The sequence below is a fragment of the Onychostruthus taczanowskii genome, unplaced genomic scaffold (genome assembly GCF_017590055.1).
Source record: "Onychostruthus taczanowskii isolate IOZ18803 unplaced genomic scaffold, ASM1759005v1 scaffold54, whole genome shotgun sequence".
In the NCBI taxonomy this organism is placed as follows: Eukaryota; Metazoa; Chordata; class Aves; order Passeriformes; family Passeridae; genus Onychostruthus; species Onychostruthus taczanowskii.
In genome coordinates, this window is record NW_024503013.1 from 3,548,985 (window position 1) to 3,573,467 (window position 24,483).

Below are 24,483 nucleotides of genomic sequence, written 5' to 3' on the forward strand. Positions count from 1 at the left end.
CCAGATGTGCCTTTGTGGTACTTTCCTGTAGGGCAAGAGGGCCAGCAGCTCAAATAGAGTTTAAGAATCAAATATTAAAACAGTAACTGTCAAAAATGCAAACCTCTTTCACACAAGAATAAAATTTTAAATGTCTAGGAACTGTCTGTATGTCTGATGCAAACCAACTTAGTAATTTAAAACATTGCTTGACCTTTGAATGAAAACCTTTTTCTAAAGGAGTTTGCAATATTTTGAAGTCTGAATACACAGGGCAATGGTGACAATTCTGAAATTTACCTATGGGCTGTGTAAATGTTCAAAGGTCCAGACAGTACAAATTCTAAATTACCCACATGTAGGAAGCACATACTAGAAATATAGGTTTTTGTTGCTAAAATTAGGAGACCAAAGTGTCAGAATTATGCCATTGGTGACCTGTGTGTACACTGTGGTGGAGGTTCTATGGGAACAAATTTGTGGACTCCAGTCTGAAAACAAATAAATAGTTACATGAAGTTGACTTTCTTGAGTAATTAGGTACACAAATTCTACCTGCTTTGGAGATAAATAGAGATTGGTACTAGGCTAAGAAAGATTTTACTATGTTATTACACAGTTGAATTTCCCTTATGCTTCGTTACAAGTTATTGTACCTTTCTCCCCTCAAGCTACTTTGCATCAAAACTGGATAGAAATAGTTTGGCTCTAGAAGTCATGTGCCTGGAAATGTGTCCCAAAATATGCCATCCCTACTTGTGACTGATAGGTCTTGTCTGATTCTGTGCTGCAGTAGCTGAAACCTCCCAGAATAATGGTTCTCTAGACTTAATTATTTCAAAGTAAGAGAAATTTCAGGTAAGCAGAGATTTTTCTCTATGGTGATTGACATTCATTGTCGTTTAGGTATGCAAAACCATAGATGGGAACATAAAATGCTCAGAATGCAAATTCACTTGAAGTGACAAGGCTTACTGATTCACTATCTTTCTTTATGGAGAGGATTTTGAAATGAAAGCTATAACCTCAGGCTTCAAAACCGACGCACTAACTGTGTTTACAGTAAAGTTCCATATACCAAATAGATGATTTAGAATAAATCTTTCTGTTCAGTGTTATTCATACTTAAAAATTTACTTATATGACAGCAGTAAATTAGGTTGTAGTGGAAAGTACTATAGTAAATTCTCTTTGAAAGATATCTACATTTTAGTAAAACTTGATTGATTTCAAAATCTTTATTTAAAAATTCCAGCAATACTCCACGTCTATATATTTGAAACTAGTTTTGAAATGGAAATCAGTTATAAATACAAAACAATTCAAGACATAACAAATCTTTTCTTACTGTTTCCCATGTGTACTCCTCTAAGTCCTTGACCAAATAATGCTACTTTGAAATGTAATTCTGGTTGCTTTAGAAAAGTCCTCTGCATTGGCTTCTATCAAAGTCTACTGTGCTGATTTTTTTCTGCTGTATTTTGCATTTTCATTGCTTATTCACTTGATGTACATATAGAGGCCAAGTGTGTCTGTCATGCTATTTCAGTGCTGGCCCAACTACAGTAAAATTGCATCTGCTACAGTGCCAATGCTTATAGATTTTTTCTTTTTCACACAGCTTTTTCTAATGCATTTATAGATTTTATTAGAATTCTGCATGAAAATTTATAATGCTTTTTTTTGCCAGGCTAATTTTATTTTTAGACCTTTTGTTGCTGTCAGTAATAAGAAAACATGCTTTTGTTTCAATTTCATACATATCATGTATTTTTTCTTTTTTATTCCTAATTGTAATTCTTCAAGATGGCGTTATTGAAACACCAGGCAAAGAACTCATTATAATTTCTTTGGAGCTGAAACAAGTCATTGACTAGTCCAAAAAGAGGAGTGTGTCTGCCCACTGCTGGATAGAATGATGTAACAGGGCATTTCCTTGGGCTGCATTATGATATTGTCATACCATTTTGAATGTCGCTTTTCATTTGAGAATGCAGACCTCCATCTCCTTTAAACACCCTGTAAAATAAAATTGTGAAGTTTCTCTGTAATGCTGAGATCTTTTACTTGTATGTATAATATGTAAAGCAGTTATAATCTGCCTACTTTTTACATGCAACACATAATAATTTCCCTCTTGTATGTTAAGCATTATTCTTAGCCACTGGAAATTTATGTAATACCTTGTCCACTTTGATCAAATAGGTTAAGCTTTTTTATAATATGTATATATAAGAACAATAACTACAAATTACCATAAATATATAAGACACATATAATGTATTGACATTTTTGACACCTCTAAAATAGATCCTTCAATTTTCTAAAAGTTATTGAAAAAGCAACTTTATTCCAAATAGTCTCACATCCCTAAAACCTGTTGCTGAATTTGAAAATCAAAGTCTTCATTTCTAAACTTTAGGAAACCACCAGCTAGCTAATTACTAAACTGCACTTATCACTTTTTCTGTGTAAAAAGCACAGAACAACAAACAGTTGTGTTTAAAAAATTACATTAGTTCTCCTATTACTATCTTGACATACTTCACTCTTTGTTGGAGGTCACCTGTACAGCCTCTCTTTTTCTCATTGTAAAGGACTGTAGGAACAGCACAAGTCTGTGTCCTCCAAGGAGTTGCTAGTCTGCCTCAGTGGCTGCATCCTTTTGATGGCTTTCCTTTGAATTTGCACACTTCACTGAGGGGGCCAGGGTCACCACCAGAGCTGCCTTGCAGTTGGAAATGCACACAGGCAGGCACCAGGTCCTGTGGTTAAAACCAACCGGTATAAATAAAGAAGAATTAAGAATCACATGAAGAGACTGGGGTGTTCATAGCAGGCAGATGTTCCCGTGTTACAGATTTACCCAATGAGAATAAAAATGCCTGCAAGTGCACTCTCTTTCATTGCAAATCCTGGAGGAGTTTTTGATGTTTTGTCTTTCATCTCTATTGGTACATCTCAGACAAGAAGACATGTTTTGGCATGTACATTTGCACGGCACTGCTGTCTCCATGCAGAAGGATGGTGGAACAATGTCCATCATAACAGGGTGGGGATTTTTTTTAATTTTAATTTCTTTATTATTTTTAAAAACAGTTCAGAAGTGACATAAAATACTACCTCCTTAACAATCTGTAAATCTAGGTGCCACTTTAAATATTAAAAATACTTAAGAAATGTTTTGCAAGACTATTTTTCCGGAGCACGAGAATGAATTACACTCTGTGTAAGAGTTGTTTAATTGCTACTACAGTTGTTTACACTGACAGTACATCCAGTGATTAATTCACAGGATTCCTAAGGGAAGACTGAGCTACAAGAAGGTCTCAAAGATGCAAGCCAGGGTAAAGAGTGCGCTGTAAAATATTTAGCAAACATTAAAGCAAACCAGAAGGAACTACAAGAGTAGCCAAGAGAAGGGAAGAATATATTATCTCCCTCAAAAAAAAAAAAAGTTTTTAACCTGGAGATAGCTTTTTTTGAAGGGAATGAAAGACTGTGTTTCTGATGGACACATACACCCAGTTGGGATAATATTTAAGGATATGTATCACAGGGAAAAGAAAAATTTACATTACATTATTACCTTTGCTTATTGATTGATTGATTGATTGTTTAATTGATTATTAAGATTTTGACTGCTTGATGATGGTATTAATAAATCAGTTTTATATTTACAATAGTCAGAAACAAATTTCTTCTTTGCTGTGGAGTGATCTATTATTTTTTCCCCCTAAAATTGATATGCATATCATTGCAGGAAGGAAGAGATATAAGTAAGGATTTATCTCCATCTAATTAGTTTAATTGTTCTGTGCTGAAATAGTTGACCTTTAGTCACAGGTTCTCCCTTCACATTCAGAATTGACAGCTCACTCTGATGATCATCAGCCATGGGGAAAATAAGTTAAGATTTCAATTAAAAGCATGCAGTGTAGGCTAATCTATGAATCTCACATTAGTAATGCTCCATGCTTCCCTGCTGGAGAATATGTATCATGTTTGGGCTGAAAAATATCATATGGAAAGCACCTGAAGAAGTACTACAGTGAAGTTTATCTTAAAATTGACAAACCAAACCTACATAGGTGTCTTAGAGCACATGTTCATACACGTCAACAAATTACATCTAGTCAACAGCACCTCTCTTTCAGATCAAAGATCACAAGGTATTTAAAATAAGCTAATTCTTACATTGCATTTCTTGGGTGGAATGAGACTAATGATGCCCTCAGCTATCTTCACTGTTTGCTTTAAGTCTTATTTTTCAGGAAAAACTCACCTAAAACTCCTTTTTATTAGACAAACAGGTAGAAACAATCCACACGGTGGTAAAATGTCAGATACATCTGCGCTCTTTAAATGTGCAAAAACCAGAAGTAATAAATTTTGAACTAGATGGAGTACACTAAATAAGAGGGGTCTGTTGGTATTCTTTGGAGTAAAATTTTTCTTAGATAATATCATTGGAAGAGTCTTTAAAATGTTTTCTATTTTTTACTTCTAAAAAGCCCTTTTCATTAGATGACTTCAGTGAATTTCAAAAACAGGTGCAAAGCACTCATTGAACATAACTGTATTTGAAGCCTATGTTATGGCAGAAACACACCCTAGCTCATTTTATTTGATGTATTACATTAGCATGCTTTAAACAAGACAACATTAAATGTTTCGATAAAAAAATATGACAATAAACTCAAAGTATTTTCTCAGTTCAAAACCACTTTACTTTGGACAAATGCTGTTCCATAATTGGAATATATTATTACTTTTATTATTTGTACTACTGCTGTCGGAAGCATTCTCTAGCAGAAGGTGTTCAGTATTAAAGTACATTTTGTTTTGTCTGGTGTATGTCATATGTTGGATGCAAAGTGGGAATAATTGGGCATTATTGAGTAATATATTTGCTGAATTATGAGTATGAAGTGGAAGTAAGATGAAAAATAGATTGTTTTTTGAGTAGGAAGGGAAGCAATGACTAGCTCTACAAAAGCATCTTCATATTATTCAAAATAATTCCTCATAAAAATTCATGACTCTTAAATTAGCTCTAACAGTGATGTTGATTCAATTGCTTATAGCCGCTGGAAATATTCTTTACTATCTGTGAGTCAATGTTTTAAGTCTTCAAATCACTTCCTCTTTGTTATTTTAAAGGAAAATAAAATATGTCCCTAATTATTTTTTTCAATGTATGTCTACAATATTCTTTATTCTTAAATTTGATGCCTTGTATGACCAGATTTCTAAGAAAAAGACAAATTCTATAAAGTAAGAGGCTATCGCAGATTTACAAGTTATCATGCATCATGCATCTTGAATAGTGGACTACTGAAAAGCTCAACTGAACAATTTTTGGATTGAAAGTTTACTTATTTTTGCCAAAGACCTAGAAAAATATATTTTTCCCCCAAAGAAAGACCACCTTGCATGCATAACTTTTCTCTCTTCCTCATGCTATCATATCTGTGATGAAAAGGGCTGATGAGGATCACCAATATATTTTCCTTGATAGCTTCCACCTTCTAAGTCATTCCCCACTGTTTCTTTGGAAAACAATTCAAATTTCTTAATTTTTCACTCCTTTGCAGAAGAACCAAATATTTTGAGCCGAAAAGACACAGATGAAGTTTGATTGATTCATGATGAGAGAACTAGAGAGAAGGAGGCTCTGGGTGTACCTTATCACTCTCTACAACTGCCTGAAAGGAGGTTGTAGCAAAATCAGGGTCAGCTACTTCTCCCAGGCAACTAGTGACAGGACAAGAGGACGTAACCACAAGTTGCATCAGAAAATGTTCAGATTGGAGACCACAAATAATTTCTTTTCTGGAAAGGTGGTTAAGCATTGGCATGCTTTGCCCAGGGAGGTGGTGGAATCACTGTCTCTGGAGTTGTTCAGAGACAGTATCCTGTCTAGAAATTACTAGATACAGGATTTAGTACAACGGTCTAGTTGTTCTGTGATAGGTCAAATGTTGGACTTGGTGGTCTTGGAGGACTTTTTCAACATTGTGAGTCTATAATTATATGACTAAGACAACTGAGATCTGAAAAATTGAAATGTTGACATCTTAGCTATTCATCTTACTTTCCTTTACATTCTGTGGCAAGAAGTAGCCATTTATTGAGACTGCCTATCATATCACATGCCATTTTCCTCTTCCTTTCTACTGCCTGTAAAGTGAGCCCAGCCTCACATACTGACATCCAGAATCCAAATATTTAAAATGAGGTCTCCAGTGAAGGCTTCCATCTCATGGTTTGTTTGATTTTGATGATTTTGACAATGCAATGTCAATAGACAATGTCAATAGACAATGCAATGGTATTGCATTGTCTATTGCTTTCAGTGATAAGTGGGATAGAGTAGTGACTTCAGAATAAAATCTCTCTCAGATAAACTAAACCACCACATTGGGAAATACACAGAGGAGGATCAGATGAACTAATCAGTTCTTGAGAGATCTACTGGCTTCCTCTTAGTTCTGAGGGATTTTTTTTTTGTGTGTGTGTGTTTGGTTTGTTGGCTTTTGGTTGAATTTTTTTGTGTATGTTTTTGTTTGGTTTTGGTGTTTTCCTGAGTCTGCTTTGCATCCTTTTTTGTTGTAGTTATTACAATTTCATCAGAAATATATTATTTATTCACATTTTGCTGTGTTTTAGTAGTGATCCTAGTTCTCTTAGCAGATGACCTGGATGGACACGTTATCAACCACAGATTTCTGCTATTTTTGCATCTCTCTCCCAAGTTATTGCCAAGATACATGTCACTGAGTAGTCTAAGAGAAAACAAATGTTCATGCACAGACCAGCGCAGAAAGTACATTTCTGTTTAAAACCTTGAGGAGCAACACTGATATAATCCACTGTACAGAATGAATGCACATATTTCCATAAGCTTAGAAGAATGAAAACTGCTACTGAAACAATGTTATTAAAAGTCACAATGAAAAAAATGGGTTATCCTTCTTAGTGACATTTGATTAAACATGCTAGCTCACAAAAATACACAAATGAAGGTCACATTTGCAAGTATTATAAGATAGTCTACATTTTAATTAGATAGTTGAGAAATGTCAATGAGTTAGTAACTGACCAGGAGTCACTTATAGAAAAAAAAGGAATAGAGGAAAACAAAACATCACACCAGAAGTCAGAATCCTTTACTCTCTATAAAGTTCAGACATCACAAAGACAGTTTTCAAAGAAAATTTGGGGTTGATTAAATGAATTTTCCTTGCTACTTTTCTCTGTTTAAAGAGAGAATGCATTTTGGTCAAATTACTATGTACCATTGTTTGAGTTCTACTGAGCTATGCTGTGCCTTTAAAAACAAACTAAAATTTTTGACAGGGTAGTATTTGTGGTTTATATTTGCACCTATGGACTGTACCCAAGGAACTTGTGTAAACATTTGCTGTCTTGTGATCCCCTTTCTCTCAGAGTTAGCTTTGTTGTCCCACAACAGCACACATGAAATAAAGTTGAATTTAACCTGACATAGATATTACAAATTACAGGAATAAAATTATTTCACTTTATCTTGGAACTGATATTTTTGGTTTTTTCTAAGAGCAAAAAAAGACCCCTTAGTAATCAGTGGAAGACAGGCTCTCTATTACCTATGGCAGTGTTGTTTTCCTTGCTGTCTTGATTCTGATCAATCTGACTGAAGAGCAGAATGTGCTGGAAATAATAAGAGATGCATGAATAATTTTTTTAATTGATACAGATTCATTTAAAAATTACCAAAATTATATCAGTTTGCTGTTGGAAATCCATTAAGAAAATTTAAAAGAAATAGTCTATCTTAAAAATGTTAAAATTACTATAAATCTGATAGTTCTAGTTCAAAGAATTATGAAGGCTATCCTAAATCACTGATTTTATTGTGGCTGGTTTTCAGTTGATTTATATCCTTACCATTTGGGCCTATATCTTCCTTATCTGTGTCTTCTTGCAGCTGAAGGAATCTTTGGGTGTTTCAACCCACATACTTATTTCTCAGAATGAGACTAGGGAAAACATATTTTCTTAGTGAAGCCCAAGGACAGCAGCATTTTGAGAACTACCCATAGTAGTTTTGATGAAATTTCTCATGGATTTTTAGGGTAGACTGGTAAAGTAAAAAAGCACATTAGAGAGTAATATCTATTCTCCAGCAGTTTAACTACTATGTACTTAAATAATGGAATATATAAATTTATTCTCCCAAATCTCAGAAGTCTAATCCAAACCAAATTAAAGGAATAATTTTACTGTAAATAGTACTCCAATAAAAATATATTCTAATTAAGGCACTGTAACTAGGCAGTTCAGAAGTCTAAATCTCTGAAGGTGAATGCTCAAATTAGGAAGTAGGCTTTTTTTTCAGGTAAGTGTGTTTTCTGCTACAGTTGTCAGTAACAATCACAGGCTACAGACTTTCAGTAAACAAAACAAGAAATATTTCCTTATGTATAATTTATTAACCATTTCCAGTTATGTTTTACAAGAGAAACTTTACTCAGATACAGCATCCCCATGAGCATGACAGAGCAACCGGAGTCAGGGTGAAATTTCGCGTTGATCGCTAATCCCAGCCAAACAAAGCAAGAAGGTCAGAAAACAGATTACATAACACCATTATTACTGCAGGACCTTCTCACCATGTAGAGTGACTTTTATGTCCTTGCCTTTTCTTTTTTCCCATGGTACTTTGCATTCATACCATCTGAGACCTTGTAGATTATTTTGTTCTTTCAGACCCTGAAACCACTACTGCAGAAGAAGCAAAGAATAATAGAATTATTTTTTTCTTTTTAAGTGGAAGAATTGCAGTCTTCTTAACTTGATGAGGCAACACAGAACAACTTCATTTCACAAAATTGCCTACACAAAATATTTCAGAAAAAAGAAGTTGTCAGAACTATTTAAGTGTTGTTGAATCCTATTTACTCTTTTTGTTACATACACAAGCAAAGAGAGTCACAGCCTAAAAATGACAAATGTCACATACTATGCCAATGTGAAAAGGATGTCTGTTTTTAAAATATTTATCACCAGCAGAGATGACAGAACAGTGATCTGTTTTTCTTCTTGGCCCTTCCAATTGTCCTCCAAAAGATCTGTTCCTTCATAGGCACTGGATATACAGTCTGGATCCCTTTGCCCATCTCTGAATATATTTTTGAATGTTCCTCTAACCTCCTTAATATTGTTGCATTTTCAGGACAACTGATTTCAATACTTCTGCTTGCTTTGTTCCTGCAGGTCCTGAGTTATAGTTTTTAATCTATTGTAACATAATTTATTTTCTTTATATTTGACATTATAAAGGGACTAAAAACTTGGGCACTATTCTTATTTGTATACTTTAAACTGAAACTTTAAATAGAGTCAAAAAAGGCAAAAAAAGGGAACTTGAAGAGACAGACGAGGAGGTGATTTTAGCATATGTATGTTTTTGGGAAAGGCATTTGTGCATACAGGTACTCTTGGCCCCTTTAGCTAGCCTGCTTGATTTGCAGAGTAGTGTTGAACTGAGAGGCACACTTAGTTTCAGTCAGTCTTTCTGCACTGCACATACAAAGGGAAGGAAGGCTGTGAAGGAAAGATGGTGGCCTGACAGACACTTTTCCACTATGAGATAGAAATATAGGATCATACAAATAGAATTTAAAAAATTGAAAACTCATGTTTCCATTAGTGAGAAATTTAGTGAATACCTGATTTTTATATTGTGGTGAAGCTGCAGGGATATTTCCTTAGAGTTCCATGCTGCTACTCAAGTCTTTTCAGAAGCTGAGTGACTCATCAAGCCTGGTATGTTTCTGTCACTCCTTTCATAAATAAAACTCTTATGCTTTTCTACTGCTTAACTAAATATTCTTTTGCGAAGTGACAAACTTAGTCTCTATTCAGTGTTCACATCTTGTTGGATTTTTTTGGATTTTTTTCCAGATTATTCAGAAGCTGTTCCTGGTCTCCCCACATCATATGCTGCTATCCTAAGAATCAAATCTGGTGGTTCATCTTTAGCCTCATTTAATTCAAAGAACAGACCACGATTAAGCAGTCCTTCATTAGGAAGTGTATCTTCACCAGGCTGGAGAGGAGCCACACAACATTATCACTCCCCAACAAACCTCTACCACTTCTCAGAGACCTTCAAACATGATGGTAAGTGTAGCTTCCCCTTCTAAAACTTGGAAACATTTTTCAAAATCAGTGTATTTTCGTCAGCCCACTTCAGTATTTCTCAGATATAATTTTGAATTTTATTGAATGCAACAAAGTGGAAATGAGCTGCTTTCCTTTAGGTACTTCAGAACAGCCTTAAAATCACCAGATAAAATATCCTTTCTTAAAGATTCCAATGAAGAATGGTTTTATGCAGGTGTTTCTACATGAAAATAGCAAACGAGTGATTTGAAATTCCATTACAGCACAATTGCATCTAGTAGAAAAATCTAAGCCACTTTTTCTCTCCTTGTAGTTTTTTTTTTTTTATTTAATCATGAATGCTAGTGATATAAATTGAACATGAAGCATAAATCTTATAAAACTACTTTTTCTCTAAATTTTCTCTTTTGTGTAGTCAGCTGTGTCATTCATGTACTTATGTGCATGCTTGGATAGAGTTTCTGGTGTGATCTGATGTTGTTCACCTCTAAATGCAATAATTCATAGGAGCAATGCTTATTTTCCCATGTTTGGTTACATTTTAAGAAGCCACATTTCTAATACCATTTCTTTAGTGACAATAATTACCTGAATTGCAGTCAAAAAACGTAGAAAGCCAGGAAGAAAGAAAGAAAGGAAGGAAGGGAGGAGAGGAAGGTGGGGAGGGAGGGAGGGAGAGATTAGAGGATACATAAGTATAAGCATATTCCTCATTTAAATCTAAGGATGGAAAATAAGAAAGAATTGTGATTAATAGTATGCAGTTCAATGAAATTCACACAATATCATGAGTGTGATAACAGGCTACTTTTTGACTCAGCAAAGTCTTATTTTTTTTCCCCAGAAAATGTCTTGCATTTATTGAAAATTGATGGTGTATGTATGTGGTTTGTGTAGAAAAATGGCTTATATAGAAGCCTAAATATGTTCCCTGAGTAAAGTTTGATCTAGAAAAGAAACAATTTGATGCTGTCAGCAGATAAATTCTGGTTGATACCATTTCTGGGATACGGGCATGTTTCTACATTTGTTCTTCCACTGTGATACTCTTTTAAGCAGTGATTAGAGTGTCCTCTGTTTTTCCCCATTCACCAGACACTGATAACTCCTCCCTGACAACCTTTTAAGAGCAGGTTAAGATTAATGTCCATTATTAGAGCTATAGTCTATTATCCTGATCTTTTACAGCACAAATGTCTAAAGACTGAAGGAGAAAGTAAAAAAATACAGACTATTTGAATAATATAGTACAAGCTAGAACTAGAAATCCTGGACATCTCCAGAAAGCACAGTGAGATCATAGCTCAAAGATGATCGTTGTACCATAGATATGATCTATGATTTAGGTCAGCAATCATGACTCTCCTCAAAACACTGGGGCCACATAGCAGCTCAATAGTTGAGATTCACCAGTTTTTCAGGATCAAGTGAAAAACCACTGACTGTAGACAAAATTGCAAAAGGGCCATACCTCATAAGGCCTAATGAATGGAGTATTTGACCAAGAAGAGAGGAACACCATTCTTCTAAAGACTACACAAAATAGCCCTAGGAGACTTATTTCACTTACAGATCTTGGTATATCCAGCTATGTAAACACTTGTAGAAATAGGTAAATCTGAGTCACCTGATAATATTTTAAAAGCCTTTGATTAACTGAAGTGTCTGCATAGCACAACCTAGGAGACAGTATGAGACAGTATTTAGAAAAGATGAGCGCGTGACCAAGTAGGATAATCTGCATCATCTAGGAGGACTTGAACATATCTGTCATGGCAGCTGAATGCAACTTATTTTCTAAACCTCTCTCAGTTCTGTTAATAACTTGATGCCTGAATAAATATCTTTGATATTTAGAATCAGAGTAAGTGGCTATTCCATTACACTTACTTGTATTTCTAAATTTCTTGATTTTGATTTAGCCTCAAGGTATTATATGGTTCTGGTTTTGGTTTGTTTCCCCCCCCCCCCCCCCCATTTTTACAGGTCTTGAAGTAAGGATATTCTAGTTATCATCCTATAATTGCTATGTGATTATAGAGTTAAGTGGTCATGTTTACCAGCCAAGGCTTCCTAAATGAGGAAATGTTACAGCATCCTGTAGTAATGAGACACCACTGCTTCAAGTGAGAGGACATTTTTAGGAAGAGAGAAAACATGTTTTAGATTATTATAATGTAGAATTTGCATAATTCAAACACCTAATATATGGCATAATTTCAGGAGTGAAGTTTGCCATAAAAAGCACCCAAGAATGCTTTTATTAGCTGCTGAATTATACCAGCTCTCAAGTGACTTCTCAAATGATTTCCCAGCAGACATGTTCAAACACCTGACATGGCTTGTAATAAAGGTCCTTTTATACTGACTTGATTCTATTTCATTTGCACTTTCAATTCAACATGTGCTTCCTGATATCTTAAAAGAGCTGTGCTCTAGCTCACTGCTGGCTTTAAACTATCTGGAATTATTTAGCGTAAACATGCAGCTAAGGCAATGTGATCCCTCTCTTCAAACTGTGTATGAATGTGTAAAATCATGACTAAAAAATGTGTATAAAAAGTATGAATTATTCATTAAATACTCTTGAAGAATCATAAAACTGCAAACTCTTATATTTTCCTACTGTTCCAAAAACTTTTGGAATTGCTGTATTAACGATAATTGAACTTAACCTTGAATAAGGACTGTCTTTGTCCTTTCATCTTTGGTTTGACACATTTTGCAAGAAAATGAAGAGCAGAGCCTGTCACAACTGAAAGTGTTTGAATCAATGAACCTCAAGATATGCATGATACAAACCTAATTTTTGTAAAATGAGAATTCCTGTTTCCCCACCATCAGCTAGATTCAGCACTTACCAGTCTGAATTATAGACATAAACTACTAATTTTTTTTTTTCCGTTGCTAAAAGTATTTGACAACATTGATTCATATGGCATGCAGTTTAGATATTATAAGCTAAATTTAGAACAAATTGACTTGTTTCAGAACAGAGAAAGCATTTTGAAGAAACAGTAAAATCTTGTATCATCTTGGTTCATAAGCAAATAAACATGTTTCAGAAAAGGTAAAGGTGAAAATATGAGAAAATTATTTAATCTTTGCAGTATAAGCTTAATAATGTGTGTACTGTACAATGCTCCACCATGCAGCACACTAGAATCAATATGTAAACCTTGAGGCATATGTATCAGCCTCAGTTTACCTCAAAAAGAGACTCAAAGTTTCTCAGCTTTTAAGTTGACTGAAACAGTTTAAAAATTAATTTTTTTTTTTTTAGAAATGCATATGTTGCAAATATGCTTGTGTATATGTGCATGTGTATATATATGTATATATATATGTATAAATATATATATATATATATATAATATCTTTGCTTCTAGATATGCAAAAGAATTATTGTAAATTTCAGCCACTTTTGTTAATTTATAAATATGTTACACAGAGATTTAATCACTGGAACATAATTTGCCTTGATGAATTTGTGAACTTCTCTTTTTATTATATAGAAATTTTGAAAGATGTAATATTTTGACATATGATAGTGATATTAAAATGAATAGTATTTTTTTTTTATTTCTTAAGTGTAAAGGTGAAAGATTATATCATAGGACCTACATGTAAAATAAATATTGTCACTGAAGCTAATACAGTTTTTCAATGTTTAAACAAAAAAAAATATAGCTTTTATTTGGGGAAATCAATAGGTTTCCATTTAAATCAGTATGAATATACATCTGAAATATTTCTGAATATATTAAACAGGTTAAGCTGTCTGATTCCATGATAAAAAAGGTAAACAGATGATCCATTAGAATCATCACCTGAAGTTCATACAGCAAGCGTAAGCTGAAAACCAATAATGGAAAGAGCGAAATTTAAAACCAAATTCAAACCAAGGTTGATAGTGAGTAGCATCATAGTGTGATCCACCTATACCAAAAAGAATCTTTCGATTTGTAGGACCAACCTGAAGCTTAATTTTAATTACCTTTGCTTAATTTAATTACCTTTTCTTATATACAGATTTCAGCAACATGTATAGTCTTATCAACAACAATTTCTTCAACCTTATTAGTGTATCCTGAACACATTAATACCTAAGTCATAGGCATGTAGTTTGGTCTGCATTGTGTTAAGTAGGTACTTTTCTGGATGTCAGAGTACAATCTTGTGTATTTTAGGATGGAAGGTCTGTTAATCATCCCTCATTTTAGGCTGCTTTAGAAGTTCTATCATTTTACATTCCTTGCGTAGCGTTTCTTTAGGAAATTCTTCCCTCTCTACGTGGGCTTAAGAAATCTTTGAGACATGGGTGTGGAAAATAGAGCAATAAGAACACATACTTCCTGGTCCTGTAAAAAGTGCACCTAAAGGGACATGAGCAGAAGCAGGGGAGAAGACCTGAAGAAATACTTCCCATATACAAAGGCTGCCTGAACATATCCCCTCACATAATGTCTCTGCTGTTTCCCCCCACCAGTAGCTCAGACTGAGAAGATGGCTCCCTGACTGATTAGGCCAGTAATGTATCTTGGAGGGTACTTATTTAAGAAAACATTTATAATAACTTCATTTCTTTTCCTCTTTAGATATACAGCACTTAGAATTATCAGACACTTAAAGTGCCAGTGCAGCTCCATTGCAGGAGTTTAAAGAGGGTCATATTTCTTTCCTGCCCACCTCTGTGTTCCCAAGATTCCAGGAATTAATTCATTTTCTCCGTGTATTTATTGACCTGGATTTTTATCAACAATGGTGGCAAGAAAGCAACTGTTGAGGAATTACACTATTTCAGTTGCTACAGCTTTTAAAGTGCAGGAAACTTTATTCTCATTTGCAGTTTTTTGTTAGGATATCTGCATTATTCAGCAAGAACTAAAGAACATCTGATTTTTTTCTTCACCAGTAACTAAGGGAAAAAATGAAAGTATGAAAGAATGTCTCTAGATAAGAGAGAGAGAAACCACACTTTGGCTACTCTTTGAGTTGCAGGATACTGATTCGAGTTTACGTTCCTATGAGGATTTAAATAGTTGGTAATAGTTGGTACTGAAGGCATCAGAAAACATGCATGAGCTTATATATGCATATGTACAAAGATATATACATAAACACAATACGAAAAATGAGGGAAATAAGGTTAAGGCCAGGGATATTTCCCCAAACAGACCACACCAAACAGAACAGCCAGCCAATGGTTCATGAATCAGAAAGTTTTATTTCAATGTCACACAGAGGGGTTGGGTTGGTCCCCTTTCTGTGGCTTGAGGGGAGTCTCCAGCTCCCTGTGGGACCATGGTGTGCTGCAGGCTGGGGCTGGAGTTGTTTCCTTGTCCTGAGGTCGATGGCTGAGTCAAAAGCTGCAGAAATCTCTGTCTGAGTGCCTTAGGGTGAGGACAAGAGTGTGCCATGGTCTGGTCCTGCACCTAGCCTTGCATCTTTTTCTTTTCTTTCCAGCAGTCCTAGACTCTGTTATCATATTTTATCTCCAGAGTCCCTCCTAGGGAGAAGATAAAATCATTAATCTTCATTAATATTCACCCTATCCATATGCCTACTAATCTGCATTAAATAACATTTAAATATAAAGACATGATTTAGATTTGTTATCCTTAATTAATTTTTGGTTTTGCTAAACTCTAGCTCAATGTCAGTTCTGTTTATTTACACCTACATTCATTAGTATTTCCTTTTGTGCAGTGCAAGAAGTAGGTGATCAAATTATAAAAAATCCACACACTGTGTTTGTACCAACATTTTCCTTTCTCAAAATAAGTTTTGGTGGCTGAATCCATTTCCCCTGTGGTATTTTGAGATGTGCTCCTCAGAATTTATTACTGGAGTTATTTTGTCTTCAATAATATCAGTACATATCAGAAGTCACTTATTGTCATCGATTTGTTTGTGGGTTGTTTTTTGTTGTTTGTTTTTTTTAAATAATGCAGATATTTGTTCCATAACACACATTTCTGCCAATAAACCCAAGCAAAGCAATGTACCTACACATTAATATAAATATGCAAAACAGCAATCCATACTCCTTTACACAGTCCTACAAATAGGGCTAATAAGCTGGAAAATTATGGGAAAGAGACACTACTAATTGCTTCTGCTCTTATTTGCTGACTTTACAAATCAACAGGCTAATTATTTGAATCTATTCCAGCCGAAGCATACATGCCTGAAAACACAGGTATTTTCAAAATCTGCATTTGAATAGTAGTATAAAAAGACAAAACTGAAGTATATAATAAGTGTGTAGTCACTAAAAAGAAGGCTTGAAAAGAATAATGGGGTCTTATATCATCTTTTTCTGTATGATAAGAGAGTTCAGAAACCCCAAATGGAAGAATTTAAAAACATGGAAATTTGCATTTCAAAACTAACATGCTATGGCATAGGTCTCCCACAATTTTCAACTTTTTCAGACTCCAAGTCTTTATTTTCTGTACCAAGACTTGTAGCTCCACTACCTTTTCCTGCCTACTCAGATTTTCTGAGACTGTTAGCCTCAGATAATATGATAAAGGTTATTATTAGTATGATAAAATATTAAATTAATATGATAAAGGTTGCAGTTCCCAAAACTATACAAACAAAACACGTGGTTGAAGTTGTGTGGAGGTGGTAAAATAATGTAATAAATAATTTTCAGGTGAGTGACCAAACTCCAAGTCTTCAGTTGTACCTTTTTTATTTCAAGCTGCTATTGGTAGGACAAATAGAGCAGGATGTTATAAACTGCTTAATGTGCTGTGCTGCTCTCAGTAAGAACTGGAGGATGTCTATCCCATGAACATATGAAACCCTAAAACCAAGAGAGAAAACCCTGCTCCCATATGTCTCATAACAAGTAACAGGACAGTGCCACTATCTTTCTGCACAAAAATCATTAGGCTAGTGCTTTAAAGATGAAGAGCGCCATGCAATTAAACCATCCAAGAGTCTGGAGTAAGCCTAAAATTATTAAAATTCCACAGGCTTCTGGTGCACAATGAGAATTTTATTCATTCAGACCAACATGACAGGAATACTCTGCCTGTGACCTTTTACTTTTCTGAAGGCTTACACTTCTCACTTCATAATATGAATGAACTGGAATTGCAGACCTGTTCTATGGGTCTATACAGCTTTTTTTAGTTCAGAAATGTAAATTCTTATCAAGATAAAGGTACATGCCAAATTATACAAGACAGTGGAGGAAAATGAAATGTCAGATTTAGCTATATATTATTTAATAACAGACACCATTTGCTGTCACTAATTTTCCAAGCGATTTTTCTTAGCAACTCCTTGACATAAAGGGGAAAATTGTGTATTACTTTTCTGTGACATAAGCTGCTCAAAGCAGTAGCAAATTTTTGTTTACCTTACTCTCTGTAAGCAGAGTTAATTCCTCTTTAGTCTCTTGAGCTTCTCACTAGACTTGAGGCCAAAATATGCCTGATGAGAAATCCATTCTTAGGAATAATAAACACTTAAATCATACTATATATTTTATTCTTCACTTAGTAATATTTTTTATATTTATTCTTTGTATTTTTCTCTTTTTAATAATTGCTTTTTAATGCAACATCTAAAGTAATGTAACGTGAACCTTTGGAAAACAAATATAATTATGCATACTTTAATGTCACATTATAAAATCTATAACACATTTGCATTTTTTCAGCTTTCCTAAACAGTAGCACTTCTTTTTTTGACAGAAATTGTTGATTATGGGCCGGTATTTGTACAAGAGCCAGATGATATGATTTTTCCAACTGATTCTGAGGAAAAGAAAGTGTCTCTGAATTGTCAAGCACGTGGAAATCCTACTCCCACATACAGGTACCTGTTTTAGAATTTTATATTTTTTAACTTTCAGAATACTAGCCACTGTAATCCTACTCTGAGAATCAATGTATTTTGGTGAGAAAAAGCAGAAACAGCTCTCTGACACTAGTGGTTTCCTTGATTGAATGCTTTTTGTGATTCTGCATAAACAATAAGAAGAAATAGCAGTGATTAAGGCAAAGCAATATTTTAAGTTTCAAATTATATACTCTCTGCATAATTTCTGTCCATGTGGAGAGATTCCTTTTGTCCAGTTTCTTGAATTGTGTCTGCGACAACTGACAAAAAATATTTAATTTAATTTAATTTAATAAAACCCCAAAACAAAAATTTGGTGGTTTGTTTTTTTATTTTTGTTTTTGTTTTGTTTTTTTATTATTATTATTTATTTCTAGACATCTATAAAGCTACAAAATACTATCCCAACATTTAGGGAAAGCAGCAAAATATATTCACATGAAATTATGTGACTTGACACTACAAGATACCATGGCTGAGTCAAATCTGGAGGTTTTTCACTCACAAGGCTACCATTTTATTCCTCTGCAACCATCACCTGCTGCTTATTTTTCCAGTCAGACTTGTAGGCCACAGTTATCCATTATTCAGGCCTGTGATGACACACCTGTGAGCCTCAGAGTACAGTTTATTGATGGTGCACACTTAGAGGTGGTAACAGTATGTTGCAGTCACCTTACCATTTGCTAGATCTGTGTCTGCTCATATTTTATGTAAATTGCTAGTGATGCAAGAGGGCTGGGGGAACATATGGTTGGTTATTTTTTCCCACATACCCTTCATCTTTTCTCATAGAGTCATTCTTCAATTACAAAGGGAACATAAGGACTCTTTTTAAGTTTTGTCATAGGTGGCAATCATCAATTCTGTATTTTGTCTTTTGCCTTTTACCCTTATTTGACTTGTGGATTCTTCAGAATTCTGGCCAAATTTTCCTTAGAGTTATTTGAATCACAGCTCCTGTATTTCTATAACTTGAAGAAATGCAGAAGCAGTACCATCCTTAGACATCCCTACCACAGCAGCGCTCAATTTTCCTCTTTGCAACATTTGGACTCATTAAATGGATCTGATCACAGCCCACCCCCGCAACAGCACAGGCGTGATGAAAACACATAACATGGGATGAGGAATGAATATCCAGAAATTCTCCAAACTAGAATAGCATGATTTCCTCACTATGTGGTATGAAATCTATGTTGCAGTCTTCTTTAGTGGCATTCCTTGTGTAAATTCTCTTACCTACTGCTGATTTTTTGACAATAAAAAAAGAAAAACAAAAAAGCGTTAGTTCTACACATTGTAAAAGTGCCATCAGTCCATTAAACATAACCTGTGACTATGGGGAAAATGTACAAATTCACCCCCAAAGAAGGACAGTCCTATATTCAGGCCTTGCAGACAACCTCATTATTCCTGTAGAAATTTTATCTGTGGAGAACCTATGCCATCTCCTTTCTTCTCCATCCAACCATTTTTCTGCATTTTCCCAGTGGAATGCAATCAATAAATACAGACTTTCAGCATACCTCAAACGGCAACTACAAAGAGGACAGGGTCTCTTTCTTCACAAGGAGCCACATGGAGAAGGCAAGAGGCAGGAAGGTTTCGTACTCCTCAGTAATCACTGAAAGCTTTCAAGATGCAAACAAATAAAATGCTTGATTATCTCATGTAGGCTCCATTTTCCATATAATGCTGGAGAAAAAGATCTTTTAACATCTCTTCCAACCTGGGATGTTTTATGTTTTTTTGATATCCATTTCTTCAATTCTCCAGAGACTAATTGGTGTCAGCAGCCTCATAAGCAAACTTTCCTGACTGCTGCCCATGGAAGGAGAGATTTAACCTAAAAGGCCTAATTCAAACAGCACAGTTTAATTTCTCCTTCTCTTGCTGCCTCTTGTCTGCGCAGCATTTGCAATGCACGCTACCATTCAAGGGAGTGAAAAGAAGTAAAAATTACTCTCTCAGGAAGCTACTATTCTCCTGGACAAATGTGAAGGGAATTTAGCCTCAAAAGATGTACATATATATAAAGTTTTGAGTGTATCACTACCTAACCACATTACCAAAGGCCCTTGTCAGCTGCACTGGACCTTTACGTGTGCTCTGAGGTTTGTGCTGCTAAGAATTCTTTTTGGCCAAAACCAAAACGTAGTATGTATTTATTTAAATTTATATTAAAACAACATTTAAATCACTCAAAAATTTCAATGTTAAGTTATCTCTGCTTTTCTTAAAATTAATTTCTTTAGTCTGTGTAATTTGTGACCCAGTCTTCATAACCTGTTTACAAATTCTTTTTTTGTTCTTGGACATTATTTTGTTTTAATGGAATGGAGAATGTTCACAACATTTCAGATGTTCTTACTTTCAAAAAAACTTTGTTTCCTCTTGTCTAAACCCTACCCCTAAATAACAGGTATTAATTTATTTACTTTCAGTCATTAAGGTATGTTGATGCATAGTTTTAGAGAATAACTGCCTGAGATAAACTGATTCTGTTTGCTTAGCATTTCTGCAAATCATACCTTAGCATCACAAGTCAGGGCCAGTACAATGAAGACGATAACTGCAATCCCTTTGATGATGAATACAGACATTCACAAGCTTCCTGTGGGATTTCACAGGTCAGCATTTATTGAGCTACAAGCAGGTGTTGAATTCCCTGAGATGTCACCTAACTACAAAACTTTCTCTGATTGTGAAACACTGCATAGACTCTTTTACTTAGGACACACATAAGCTGGGCAGTAATTGTTTTGTCAGTATAATTTCCTGCAATTGAAAATGTTTTCTAAAAATTATTTTTTTGTCTGCTTAGGCCAGATTATAGTAATTTGAAATGTTATCTGTCAATTTTCTTCAAGAAAAAATGCATCTGATTTTTCCTAACAATCTGTGACATTGGAAGTGTTATATTTTGGGTTCTGTCCTTCCAGATCAGTCAGGTTACCTAGAAAAAAAGTCTCCTAATTCATGTAGTTTCTTGTCCTATCATGTACATAAATTATATGAAGGGAATACAATCCCTTAGGATGGACCCCAAGATATAGAGGCAGGTATCCATCAAGATGCAAAGTTTTGAGGTAGAATTCAAAGAACATATTTTAACATTGAACTTAGCTGAAAAGTAAACTAAAGGCAAAAACTAGTTTAACTGAATTTTGTGGCAGTTTTCATTTGGAAATGCCAAAACATGCATTTTTTTTGTTTTTTCCCTATCTAACTTTCCATTCAAGATCAATTATTTTGCTTTTTTTTCACATATATATACAAGGATATATGTATAAAAAGTTAACTTTTGTTAACTTATGATTTCACTCAAAATATAAACTAATTAATCAATTGCTCAAATTAAAAACTCCTTTCCTGTTTACCTCATCTATGTATGTTATCTATTTAAAATCGTAGTTAATCCTACAAAACGTCCCCTGCTATCCTTTAAAATATAAATAAATTTTGAACACTGTTTCATTTTTAACATTCAGTGAAGCAGAGGCGCTCTGCAATCAAAAGTCCAATTGTGAAAAGAAGGGGCAAATAGGAGACTCACAGTTCATCCGAATTCTAACAGTTCTGACCTTTGGATTAAGAAATATTCACCACTACTGCAGCTGAATTCTGTTTTCTGCACCCTATTCACTATGAATGCTAACAAGATAGGGTGAATTAATAATTATTTTGCTTTGTTAAAGTTGTCTCTGGAGTCTAAATGTTGCCAAGTTCTTCCAGTCTTTTCTGATCTCTGGCAAAGCTTGCAAGTTCTTGGAAATTTCCCAAGCCAACTTTGAAGCTGTAGAATGGCAGCAAAAGAGTAATGAAAGAAATATCTAGACATTATAATAATTGTACCCTATCTGTTTACACTGCTTATCTCTTCTTTGCATTCTTCTTACAATTTCATGTAATAACACTTTGACAAAAAAGAAAATCTAAGTGTCTTCATATCTGGATGTTATTCTTTTATTCAGAAACTGCAAACACACACTTATAAGAGGTTATTCCAGACTGCTGAAGTCTATCAATCTACCACAGAAAATATTTTCTCTTGTAATAGTGGACTATTATAGGGTTTGTTGCTTCAGTCTTTTGAGATGTATGGGATGCTGAGGCTTTTTGGCAGACAATATTTGGAACAGGTGGGAAACACAACCCGTAAAACCACTTGCACAACTGAAAAATTATGAGACTCTTAGGTTACTTCTGAAACCTCATAAAAATGAATGTTTATTCAGGAATTGTTCAAAACTTCGCCTCAGTTGGGATACTTTCAATGCTTCCTACAACCGGCTTTTTCTATCTTATCTTCACTCCCATCCTTGAATTTACTGCTCAGGCTTATTATTTCACTCCCAAACACCCCCCTAATTTAGCATTCTTTATTCTGTTTATTTGTTCATATTTTCCATGTAGTCTAGTAGCTACCAGGAACTGCCCTTGGCCACCCAGCAGTTAATTCCAGTCTTCTGTTCCAGTCTCTTAATTTTGTGTGTACTGATTGAGATGATATTATTTTGCCTTTGTCTGTTGCCAAATCCTATATTGCATAACAGCCTATGTACATCTACATCAACCTCCCTCCCTGCTCTTCACAGGTCTTGCTCTTCTTCCTTCTGTGTTTAAATGAGGTGTCTCTGTTTCTTGGGCTGAGAAGATCAAATGCTGGAAGAATGAGAAAAACCTTTCCTTGTTTGTATGCAGTGCAGACTCAGCTCTGCTATCTGTAAGCACAGCTGGGTCTAAGGCTTTAATGGTAGAATATGAATTGAATTAAAACTTTGATTATCATAAGCACAGTAAAATTCCCATTTTTTATATAAAGGCTGCATCTGCTATACAGTATTCAAGTCTTAAGCCTCTGTGAACATTACTGTTTTTGGGGGGAAAAAAGAAGAGATCATTATTTTCGTTTCAGCATAGGCGAAACAAAGAATATCCTTTTTCCTCTGAGGCTGAAGATCAGGTTTTGCTTGTGGTTTTTGCTTTCAAGTTTTGCCAGATTAATGTGTTCCTGCACTGGATATCTTTGAATAGCTGTAATTACAACTGGAGCTGTCAGATTCTGTGTCCTAAGCTTGATACCTTTACTTGGCTATTAAATGCTCAAGCAGTTTTTGAGTGTTTTTTTTTTTCTTCCTTCTCCTAAGATGGCTTCGAAATGGAACTGAAATCAACATTGAAAGTGATTATCGCTTCAGTTTAATAGAAGGAAGTTTGATCATCAACAACCCCAGTGAAATAAAAGATTCTGGACAGTACCAATGTTTAACTACCAACATGTTTGGCAGTATTTTAAGCAGAGAGGCTGTTCTTCAGTTTGCATGTGAGTAACATTTTTTCAAATATTGGTAAATCAGACCTTTACATTACTTAATAAGGCATTAAATTGTGATTTGAATATAAGTGACACTGACATTGTTGAGCTAGAATCTCAAAATTAGAAATAAAATACTTAGTGGAAGAGAGTGATTTTCAAAAAGTAACAAGTAGACTTGTTACTTTTAAAATAGAATCATCAGGGAAAATAACTCTAGTACATGATCCCAAATGCTGTACTTTAATGGCATATTTGACTACTCTGCAGTGATGTATTTCATTCATTACTAGTTTTCTGAAACATCTATCATTTTGCCACACTCTCTGAGCAGGAAAGAAAGAACTGTAAACTTAGGAATAGAATGAGATAAAGGGCCTATATATCTGTTGAATAGTATGCACCTTAACTATTTTTAATGTATATATGTATATAAATATATAAAGGTTTATGTCCTTGTTTTTGCATACATATCCTTTCATACATATACATATACTTTCATACAATATAAAACTGAAGGGGTTTTTATAGTCTTTAATGGAAGCCAAAAATGTCTTAGCTTTTGTAATCATTCACTACAATATACTTTTCAGAAGCTATCAATAGTTCACAATCCCAAGTAAACACTGTGGTCTAGCATGCTCTATTTCAAACATACTAGCAGGAAAAACAGGGCCAGGATCTCTTCAACCCTAACTTCCCCTCAGCACTTTACAGGAGGAAATCCAACATAATTTTATTAGTTTATCTAGATAAATCCTACCATGAGTGGTTTTTTAAAAGAAGTGCAAAAACCTCTTTAATTTATTGCTTAATTCTTGTCTGCTGCATATTTCATCAAGGTGGTTGTTAGGAGATCATGGTACTATCCACCTACTCCTGAGCTGGGAAGAATAATGACATTTGTAAAAGTTTGCTCATGCCAGGGAAGAATGTTTAAAACGCTAAGCACCACAAGAGTATCATGGTATTACTGGACTTCAGTCTTAAATGTAGTTTCTGAGAAAACTCTGCCACATTTTGTCTTTTAAAGAAAACTATCCTACAACAAATCTCATGGTTAGAGAACCCAACCACTGGTAAAAATACATGGTTCCAGCTGTCTGAACCTCAGATTTCTGTTCCCAGCTCAAGAGTAGGGCTAAGAG

The 24,483-nt window shown here is 34.6% G+C and overlaps 1 protein-coding gene across 1 annotated transcript in view; it reads left to right on the plus strand.

Moving 5' to 3' along the window:
- The window catches only part of CNTN5 (contactin 5), a 269,832-nt gene that overhangs the window by 30,811 nt on the left and 214,538 nt on the right, over positions 1 to 24,483 (plus strand). Inside the window, exons 2-4 of the mRNA XM_041417056.1 lie at positions 9,931 to 10,149; positions 17,868 to 17,991; positions 23,169 to 23,344. Coding sequence (XP_041272990.1) covers positions 9,931 to 10,149; positions 17,868 to 17,991; positions 23,169 to 23,344 — 519 coding nt within the window. The remainder of the gene's footprint in view (positions 1 to 9,930; positions 10,150 to 17,867; positions 17,992 to 23,168; positions 23,345 to 24,483) is intronic.